This window comes from Hemicordylus capensis, chromosome 3 (assembly GCF_027244095.1).
Source record: "Hemicordylus capensis ecotype Gifberg chromosome 3, rHemCap1.1.pri, whole genome shotgun sequence".
Taxonomy (NCBI): Eukaryota; Metazoa; Chordata; class Lepidosauria; order Squamata; family Cordylidae; genus Hemicordylus; species Hemicordylus capensis.
Window position 1 is genome coordinate 41,636,819 of NC_069659.1, and position 11,336 is coordinate 41,648,154.

At 40.8% G+C, this 11,336-nt stretch overlaps 1 protein-coding gene across 2 annotated transcripts in view; it reads left to right on the top strand.

Moving 5' to 3' along the window:
• The window catches only part of PDS5B (PDS5 cohesin associated factor B), a 152,981-nt gene extending 143,931 nt beyond the window's left edge, over nucleotides 1-9,050 (top strand). The window contains exons 34-35 of one of the 2 annotated variants that reach the window (XM_053308801.1): nucleotides 5,671-5,821; nucleotides 6,516-9,050. In XM_053308801.1, coding sequence (XP_053164776.1) covers nucleotides 5,671-5,821; nucleotides 6,516-6,551 — 187 coding nt within the window. In that variant the 3' untranslated portion in view covers nucleotides 6,552-9,050. Of the gene's footprint in view, nucleotides 1-5,667; nucleotides 5,822-6,515 lie in introns of both variants that reach the window. The other variant, XM_053308800.1, reaches the window with a different exon arrangement.
• The last annotated feature ends 2,286 nt before the right edge of the window (nucleotides 9,051-11,336 follow it).

Genomic DNA, 11,336 nt, shown 5'->3' on the forward strand with positions numbered 1-11,336 from the left:
CAGTAAAGTCTACTATTGAGACTCAAACACATATTCCACACTCCCCAGCTGGATCACTGTCGGATCATCATGGCTCATCTGACTTCTATTCAGATTCAGAAGATCCGGACAATTTGACAGATCCACCTACTGATGTGCCTCCTTCTACCTATGTCTCCCCTAATTAATAAATGAAAGCCTACCATAAACATGTTAGGGAAATGGCAGAGGCTCTGGGTTTAGACCTGAAATCCGACCCAGCCACCATAAATTGATCCCGTCTACAACTTTATGGTGAAATCTCAGTCGTCTCAGTCAATCTGTGGCTCTGCCAGTTCTCCCAGTTCTCTCCAGTGCAACGAAGTGTGTTTGGGAAGTCATCCATACATCAACTCCAATTTCCAAATGCTTAGAGAGTTTGTATCGCATCCAAGAGAAAGACAGTACCTTAAGCATCCTATTCCTAACTCCCTGGTCATTGACTGCACCACCCCAACGCAATCTGGATGGCCTCACACCACCCCTTCAGACAAAGAGGGGAGAAAGGTAGATCTTTTAGGGAGAAAAATCTACTCCACATCATGTCTGTCGGTTAAGATTGCGAATTATTCGGCCTGCACAGCTAAGTATAATCATGGCCTGTGGGAAGCTCTTCAAGACGATTTAGACATCCTATCACCGGAAGAATTTAAAAAGAAATACCAACAAACATAGGATAAATTGGCTGCGCTTACTTGGCAACAACTGAGCATGGCAAAACACCTAGCCGAGTCAGAATCTCATTCCATGGCAGCAGCAGTCTTGCTATGGAGACACACATGGCTTTGTTTCACTAATCTTCAGAGCGATATGAAGGAAAAAATTGAGAGCTTACCTTTTGATGGTAAGGGCCTCTTCAGTGAGACAACTGACTCCACCATGGAGCAATTAAAGAAGTCAAAGTTTAGCAAAGACTTTTAGCACCACAACTTCGACTTCTTCCTAAGCATCAAAGTATTGCTCTTACCCCAGGCAGAGGCCCATGTTCAGACAACAGGAATGCCGTGATTTCAAGAAACAATATCACCCTTAACATAAAAGTTCCTATCAAGGCAAAAGCAAAGTCGCTTAATCTCAGCATACGAAACAGGCGGAGCCTCAAAAGTATTATTATTATTATTTATTCAATTTCTATACCGCCCTTCCAAAAATGGCTCAGGGCAGTTTACACAAAGAAACAATAAATAAATAAGATGGATCTCTGTCCCCAAACAGCTCACAATTTAAAAATAAACATAAGATATACACCAGTAACAGTCACTGGAGGTACTGTGCTGGGGGTTGATAGGGCCAGTTACTCTTCCCCTGCTAAATAAAGAGAATCACCACATTAAAAGGTGCCTCTTTGCCAAGTTAGCAGGGGTATCTTTGAAGAACAAGTTAGTAGGGGTATCTGTGAAGAACAGAACCACCCACCGTCACCTCCACACTCCTCACCCTTACTGCCACCAGGGGCAGTAACATCTTGGCAGATGAGCAACAAAACCAGCTTCCCAATCCCAGCTCTTACACCAGCACGCGAATCCATCAGACTGGCACACCCCTGCATGGCACTGCATAACATCGGACCACTGGGTCCTAGATATCATGTCCATGGGATACGACATAGAGTTCAGAACAACCCCTAACATTTCAGGGATGAAATTCACTCAACCATCCCAGTCATTGCAAGAGGAAGTGAAGGAGTTATTAGAAAAGAGTGCAATAACCCCTGTGCGGTGGGCGCACAGTGGGAGGGTTTTTACTCCCGTTATTTTGAAATCCCGAAGAGGGATGGCAGGATCCACCGCATCATGGATCTGCACCACCTGAACAAATTTGGCCATGTAAGAAAATTTTGCATGATAGCATTACAAGAGATCCTACCACTTCTTTATCAAGAGAATTGGCTTGCAACCCTGGATTCAAAAGATGTGTATTTTCATATTGGCATAAGAGATTGACACAGGAATATCTGAGATTTACCATAAGAGAACAAGTGTACCAATACAAAGTCTTGCCCTTCAGGCTTTCTACCACCCCAAGAGTATTTACCAAATGCATGGCCGTAGAGGTGGCCCATCTGAGGATGCAGGGCATAGCAATCTTATCTGTATTTGGAGGATTGGAAGTCCCATTTAGAACCAGTATGTGTCATCGGCTACATTGGAACAATCTTGAACACAGAAACCAGGAGAGCGTACTTACCCAAGGAGCAATATGAGTGTATCAGGGATCTGATCCACGAATTCCAGCATCATCCATCTCAGCCAGTTCAACTCATTCAGTGACTCTTGGGCCTCATGGCGTCCTGCAACACAGTAGTGTGTTATGCATGGTTGAAGATGCCCAAACTACTTTGGTTTCTGTCAGTTTTCCACGCAAACATGGACAGCCAACACAGGTTTCTGGAAATTCCAGATCAGATACTTCGCTCCCTTATGTGGTGGTTGAACTGCCAAAATATTTTAGAGGGAGTTCCTTTTCAGACTCTGACTCTGTCAATCTGGTTGACGACAGATGCGTCTTTGCTGAGTTGGGGTGCCCACTGCGAGAATCATAAAATTCAAGGCAAGTGGAACCCACAACAAACTCAGTTTCATATCAGCTTTCTGGAACTGCTGGCTGTCTTCCAAGGAATGAAAGCCTTCCTACCACTTCTTCAAGGTCATGCAGGTGCATTTAGACAATACCTCTGCCCTGGCTTACATCAGTTGACGGGTGGAACAGTGTCACGAACTCTTTGTGCCCTCAGCCTGCAACTGTGTCACTGGTGCATCAGACATCAGGTTTACCCAATAGCCTTCCACATAAAAGGCCTGGACAACATCCTAGCAAACAATCTGAGTCGCATGTTTGTGCAACAGCAGAACCACGAATGGGAGATCAAGATGGAATATATTGCCCCACTCTTCAACAACTGGACATGTCCCGCCATAAACCTGTTTGAAAAAAACAAAGTGCAGATGTTTTTGCTCAAGAGCAGATCACAACCCACAATCACGGTGAGATGCCTTCCAGATAGATGGACTTGGGAGATCCCATACATGTTCCCTCCACATCCATTGATCAATCATGTAGTGGTGCAACGCCTTCTCAAACTTCATGCATCTTAGTGACTCCATGGTGGCTAATACAACCATGGTTTCCACAAGTACTATCTATCGAGAAACAAGTACCAAAGACTTGCACAAGAGCTAGATCTCCTGACACAAGACCACGGTCAAGTCCCGCATCCAGACATACTCACACTCCCTCTGACGGCATGGCTTCTGAATAAGATCCTACTCAACCGAAGGAAGCCTTCTGCCAGACGTAACTACTTTGGCAAATGGCTGCATTTGAAAACCTATGCCAGAGTGCATGGTTTTTAGCCTAATCAAGCTACCACTAAGGACATACTCCTCTGACTATCTTAAAATCGCAAGGTTTGGCTAATGTGTCCCTGAAAGTACATTTGGCAGCACTCTCTTCCAAACATCCAGGCTGTGATGGCAAGACTTTTTCTCACCCGGATAGTAGAGCTTTACTGAAGGGCTTCATGAATGTATACCCACCTATTTGTACTCCTGTGGAACCATGGAGTCTATCCTTGGTTCTCTCAGGATTGACCCAGAGTCCATTTGAGCCAGCAGGTACTACTTCCATCAAACTAGTAACTTTAAAAACAGCCTTACTACTTGCTATAACTACAGTAAAGCACATTAGTGAACTTACGACTTTGAGGATTGATTCACCATATACCAGGATCTATCTTGCTAAAGTACTAATGTGTATGGACCCCAGCTTTATGCCCGAGATGGTGTCTGACTTCTACCGAAACCAAGATATTGTTCTCCCTACATTCTTCAGGGACCCATCTACACTTTTAGAATGTGCGATGCACTCTTTGGATGTGCACAGGGCTTTTATATTACTTAGATCATACTAAGGACTTTAGATCCACCAAGTGCCTTTTTGTAGCTTACAAGGGCCCTGCTAGGGGTTCATGCATTTCCAGACAAAGAATGTCCAGATGTCTGGTTGAACTCATTATGCTCACCTACAAGTCACAGAACGTGAAAATACCTGAAGCAATCAAGGCCCACTCTACCCGTGCATATGCTTCATCGGCTGCACACTTGTCAGGGGTAACCTTCATGGACATCTGTAAAGCAGCTACCTGGTCCACTGAGTTGCCTTTCGTCAAGCTCTTTAAAATTTATCTCTATAGAACTGGAAAAGGTACAGAAGAGGGCAACCAAGATGATCAGGGGCCTAGAGCACCTTTCTTATGAGGCAAGACTATAACACCTGGGGCTTTTTAGTTTAGAAAAAAAACAACTGCGGGGAGACGTGAAAGAGGTCTATAAAATCATTCATGGTGTGGAGAAAGTGGATAGAGAGAAATTCTTTTGCCTACACTAGAACCAGGGGTCACTCCATGAAATTGCTTGCCAGGAGTTCTAGGAACAACAAACGGAAGTACTGTTTCATACAATGCGTGATCCACTTGTGGAACTCTCTGCCACAAGATGTGGTGTGGTGACAGCCAACAACCTGGATGGCTTTAAGAGGGGTTTGGATAACTTCATGGAGGAGAGGTCTATCAATGGCTACCAGTCGGAGGGCTGTGAGCCACCTCCAGCCTCAAGGGCAGGGTGCCTCTGAGTACCTGTTGCAGGGGAGTAACAGCAGGAGAGAGGGCACGCCCTCAACTCCTGCCTGTGGCGTTCAGCGGCATCTGGTGGGCCACTGTGTGAAACAGGATGCTGGACTAGATGGGCCTTGGGCCTGATCCAGCAGGGCTGTTCTTATGTTCTTATGCTCTTAAGCATTACGCCATAGGCATGCGCTCTGCTGCTGAGGCAAGCTTTGGGAGAATAATTCTAAAACAGGTGTTACAATAGCTGCTACTGCACCCTCTTCTATCGGGAGCTCGCTAAATACCCATTCTTATGGATCTCAATGGATCCCAATCCAGATAAACAGGTTGCTCACCTGTGGTAGAGATCGGTCGACATCCATAAGACCCTCCCGAATCACCCCTCTGCAGTAGTGTTCTGCTATGTGCGTTCTGAGTGTACATGCAAGTCCCTTCCAGTGATGAATTCACCTGCTACGGTCCGGATGATCATCCTTCACGGCTGTCGTCCAAGAACCGAGGAAGATGGTGCCAGCCCGGGTTTAAATAACATGCTGTGGGCATGGAGGCAGGGCTCAGTCGCAATGATGAGCTGTGGCATTCTACCGCGAGGGTCCTGTGCAGGCGCAGAACCTGTTCTGATGGATGTCAATGGATCTCTACCAGATCATAAGTTACAGGTGAGCAATCTGTTTATTTGTTTAGACTTGCTATATACCTCAGAAATACTTACCAAAAGTGTAAACAACTGGGCATTACTTTACATATACCAAATGTGGTATATAAAGCCTATGATATTCCTTAGATGCTGCCATGACCCCTACAAACCATACCTTACTTGCTGAAACTTAATGTGTGTATTTATTTAAAATATTTCTACCCCACCCCACCAGCATACTGCTACTTGAGGCGGCTTACAATAAAAGATTAAAAACACAGTCTGTAATAAAATCCCACAATAAAAAAGACTGCAACAATATATAACAATGAACACAATAAAAGACAGCAATGGTATAGTGTAGCTGAGTTGTGGTTTTGTACTTTAGAAGACCTGGACGATCAAAACAAACAGCAAGTAAAGAAAACGAGTCTGGTGAAGAGATGGATGTATTTCAGAGTAGCTCTCCTGTACAAGATATTCCCCAAGAAGTAACGATGGAGGAGGAGGAGGAAGAGGAGGAGGAAGTTCCCACAGTCAGAGTAAGTAGATGTTGGTGTGTAACAGATTTCGCTAAATATCTATGTTCTTTCCTTAATCTTATAGCCTAGAATTTGTTTTGACAGAGCCACATTACTAGAAGAAATGAAAGAGAGCTTTCATTTTCTCTTTCCCTGCTTCTAATGTGGGAAGTGAGCCTAATGGATTTCACAGTGACATAGATCAGGCAGTTCCATTTCCCACATTGAAGCAGTGGCAAGGAAAACATAAGTTATTTGTGCTTAATGTGAGAGCTGGTTGGGTAATGACTGACAGGCACCTGGTGTGATAAATTTCTTGGATGCATTCACCATGCTGATCTTTTCCTGGATTGCACCTAAATCCTATTGAAATGAACTGTGCTTAAGCGCCATTAAACCCCTTTGAAATTAACAGGACTCTTCTGCATTTATACTCATTGGAGTATATTTAAATGTTTTCTGAAATAATATCACCCTGTTCCATCTCTAGTCTAGTCATGCTTTTAAAAGGTACTTGTACACAATGAGTTAGCTAGAAAGTCTATGGGCTTACATGTCCCATTGAAAGCAGTGTGGGGCAGATAGGTTCTGTTGGTGTTCAGATGCACATTCCGTCTTGCATATGGATTCCATGCATGTGGAGGCCTGTCTAAATGTTTGGATTTCCTTAGCTGGATTGGGACATATAATTAATTCCTTTTGGTGTCTTTCACAGGTACGCCGGAGGACATCCAAAAGGGAAAGGCGATGAATAAGCCATGTTTTTCAGCCTTTTAAGTGAACGCTTGGAAGAATGCTCTTATTACATATAAAGCTTGAGGCTGAAGAAAGTGGTTGATGCTCACAGTGGGGTTGCTGATGAAAGTTAAAGCAATCTTTTATTTCCTGTCCCTGCATTTGGAGTTCCTAGGTCACAAGCATAAGCCACACACATGTTAATATCATTAACTGTGGGTTTTTGTGAAGTGTGATGTGTGCTGGCTATACAGACATATGAACTAAAGAAACCACCTGTAAATAATCCTTTTTTAAAATGTTTCTGACTTCTAAAGTGCTTGTATAGCTTTTACTCCGGCTTTAAACCTGACAGTGCCAGACTGTTTGTTAGATCTGTTGATTTCAAAAACAGGAAAAAGAAATACATTAGAATGGATATCAAGCAATATCTGTCAGTGTCTGTATTTTTATTTTTCTTGTCATTTAACTGTGAAAAAATTAATCAGCTTGACAAAATAGTGACACTTTCTTCTGACACTATTTGTTAGAGAATAAAAGACATGTTCTGTTTTGTTTATGTATCTAATCCAGTGTTTACCACTGGCACCTGCCTGTCTTTGGAGGTGCCAAATTGCTTTTGAATGATGTGGGATGAAATAATACAAACAGATGCAGACTTGTGAAACAAGGTTCCTTTTACACACCTCAGTATTGATACCAGACTTCTGGACCTCTTCTGGCACTGAGAATTTAAAAAGGATTTAATATTTTAATTTTTAAAATGTGTTATTAAATAATGTAATGAAAGCCTATCTTATTTTCCTTATTAGCTTTTGTTAATCTACTGTATCAATAAAATTCTGTAACTGAATTTTTTATAGTCTAGTATGTCAATGTATACATTCCCTCCTGAACATTATGTTCACAAATAGCAAATTATTGCATTATAATATGAAACCTGTTATCTGAACTTTAGTGAAGATGCAGGTTTTATTACCATGTAAAGTTAATCAGAAAGAAAATTTTATTGATGCAGTCTGTCTTTATTGAGCTGTTCTTTCTTCAGAGCCAAGTGTTTTGTATTTCACAGTGAGCTGCATGTTTATGAAAAAATGTAATGAAGTTGCAATGTAATTTTTTTATCTGGCTGTAGGATATGCTACATTGCCTCATGAGAAGAACCTTCTACCAAGAGTTTATTGTACTTCTTCTTTTTGTTAAACCTTTTTTGCGCAGGTGGGAGTGGGGTGCAGACTTATGAGAAACATGTTTTCATTTGAATGATCAGCTGCAGAATATTTCAGTCAGGGTATTCCAAATCTGTATGAAGCTTCACTTTGTGTCCTACCTTAAAGTGGTTGAACTTTGTTTCTTGGGTATAATTTCAAAAACTAGGGGCAAACTACTTAAGGCATTATCCTATATGCAGTTTTACAAACTGACTTTGAACCAAAATGTATAGGTTAGTATTTATGCCTAGCCAAGCACATTTGATAGTTGATGTGCTGTTTTCCTCCTGCTTGCTAGCAGTTAATATGAGAGAATCAAATTTTAAGTTATTAATATTTTATCTCATTGAATAATACAACATTGTCATGGAATTAACAAAGGCATCTTTTAAAATTATAATTCCAAGGGAATATATACCAGGGAAGGGGTGTGAGACATTATGGTAGTTCAGAACTTGCAAGTATATTTTTCAGAGAAAATTCAACTTTTTTTAAGCTTTTTTATTCTATAATTTGTATTGATTTTTTTTTAATTATTCAGCAGCAGCAATAGATAAGGTCAGACAGTTTGCATTGATCAAGCTGTTCTGTTTAAGTGCTTTTTTTAGTAGCTCTCTTAGCTAGTAATTATTGTTCCTCAGCTGTCCTATATTTTTATACCCATCGTTTTGGGTAACAGCTGTCTACAAATTAGCTAAAGTTGGCTCAGATGACTTCACCTAGAAACTTTTCCCCAAGAATGTGTAACCTAAATGGTTCACTTAAAGTTTAGCCGTGCAAAGGAGAGGTTTTTATATCCTAGAAAAGAAAAAGAGAAAGCAACTGTCACATTTCTTTCACTAACAGAATTGCACTGACAACATTTATGGAGTATATATCTTAAGACCATTTTATACAAAGAATGAAACAATTATTGAAACTGCTTGCAGAGAGTGTTGAAGATTTATTTGCATGAAGAGAGTTTGATCTTCTTTCCCTTAATATTGTTGCACATCAATTAATCATAAAATGTTAATGTTTAAACTTATAGTTTTGCAGTTTAAATGTTTATTTCTTGGATTATAATGTGTAATTGGGCAAACAGGTGAAGAAGAAAATGATGATCTTCAAATCTCTTTAGGTTTTATTCTCCTCATACAAGTTTAATGAATATCTTATGTACTAACACTTTGAGATCTGCATACAGTAGCTGCAGGAAAATAATGTATAAAGAGACCATACGCTAAGATTCAGTTAGCGTGCAAATCAATTATGTTCAGTTTATAGTATGTACTGTATAACATTAAACAGTCAAATTGAACTCACTGTTGCAAGTTCAAGTATGAAATTCTTATGAGATTACAGTAAGCTATCTTGCTGCAGTCTGCAGCCAATCATACTAATCCACTTTATATCTCATTTTCTTGCTGCTGTAGCTCTTGAGTGGGACTTAGCTTCCAGAGGTTGGTTGGTTTTTCTTATAGTTTTCTTTTCCAAAAATGCAATATATGCTAGAACTGTTTAGATTCCAAATACTTGTCTGTGGCAGGAAGTGGAGAGCGGGGGAAAGACTGTGTTCTGTCAATGATCAGCTTATTAAATAATGGGGATCCATTGTGCCTTGCAGTTCGTGGCAGAGAGGGCTAACTGCGGGGCTGGGCTGGGTTGTTTTCGCAGTCTGTTAGCATCTCAAATGACCATGTTGCCCCAACTACTTTCTCTTGCAACCTTGTTTGACTTCTTGGTGGGGAATTGGACACTGAAACAAAGACAATAGCAACTGAAGATGATGTGATCGTATGGGAGCCATCACAGCAAAAATAAAGAACCTGTGGACAGAGGAGGACAGAGGATAGAATGGTTATAACATGTTGAGCTGCCCAGAAAAAAGCAGACATAACTGCAAGGCAAACAATTTTTTCCTGCCTTAGGCCCTGATAGAACTCATCTGGCGTCCATCTGAGGTCTGCTATACTATTTTAAGTATCAGTTGTGCCCACTCTCAGTGGCAGATAAGGATATTTGGCCATGTTACATCTGAAGGATGCAGTGGTAAAGACCAGTTCGGTCCCAAAAAAGCAGACTTGGCCACACTGGGAGGTATTTGAAGTGTTTCCAAGGATGTTCTCCCTACAGTCTTGGTGGTGATGTTGGTCTTTGAGTTACCATACAGAGTCACTCTTACAGCCACCAACAATCCTGGTAGATTATTGGTGGCTGTCACATCTCTAGTGTGGATTTTATTTCCTAGTCTTCTAGCAGAATTGACTGTAATTTATTGAGGTGTGTGTTTGCTCTAGGTTGGTGGTTTGTTTTAATATACCACTGAAGACCCAGGAATTAATGGCTCTGGGCTGTAACACACCATAACAATTTATGCCACCTAAGAGGACAAAAAGATTATGAATACTAGCTTATCCCGCACAGAACATCTTTGCACTAGGACTTTATTGCTCTCCTTACCCCCCCACCGCAGCCCCTGCTTTATTGCTCAGTGTCAGCCACCCCCTCCCCTTCACTCACTCACTCATTCACTTACACACACACACACACACACACACACACACACACACACACACACGAGAAATAATTTTATCCATTGCCTCTTTCAACCTTGGAAGATTCAAAGCTAAAACGTCATGGTGCCAGTTGGGAGATGACAACTGGACTCAGTCTTCGTGCCTAAGTAGGAAAACACTCTGTATTAGTACCTAATCTCTTGTAGATTCCTACCTCAACCCCCTGCTCCTTTGTTATGACCCAAGTCCATACAAAATCACTAGAACTGCCTGAACCACAAAGTGGCTCTCTGCATACAGTGTTGCTCTAGTATTTCTCTGTCAAAGTCCATTTTTCTGCATGGCTGTAATTTAGCAATTCTTCTCCCAGCACTCCGATATTTTAACACTGTCCCAGTGTTGTCTTACAACTGCTTCATACTTTCTATCCTATTTTATTTTATTCTGCATCCTAGGGAAAGTATTAGTAGAAAGAATTGATTTTACAAAACTGACCTTTACAGAAACCTAGTAGTCTAAATACTGCATCAGCTAATTTTTGCCAAATGTGCAATGCTTAATAAATTGAGTGTTATAGGAATTTTTCCTTCTGCATTGGATCTGTTACTATAATATACATGTATAAATTCATAATATAATCCACATTGTTTTGTATTAGGGTGTAGACTGCTTAAATTAGCATCAACATATTGATAGCATTTTGATATTGGAGTTAATGTCTTTTTAACTACTACGTGTTTTAATGAACAGCAGCCTCACAAATTTGATAACTGATATTAAATGTTAACAGAAATAACTGTCATTATATTCTGGCAATAGTTTTAAGAACCAGTTGGCAAGAAAACAGAACTGTAGATGAGTGCCAAATCTACTGTTGACTTGTGAAGAGTTCCATGAGGATGTACAAATCTGAAGATACAGTTTAACTTGAGAGAGGATTTTATCTACAATGTGTTAAAACTTCAGTCTAAAACAAGGTTATGTTGATTAGACTCTTTTTTTGCCTCCAGTGAGTGAACACCAAAATCAGTAAGGGCCATACACTCAAATCAGCTAACTCAGACATATGACAAATGAATAAATGGTTTATTT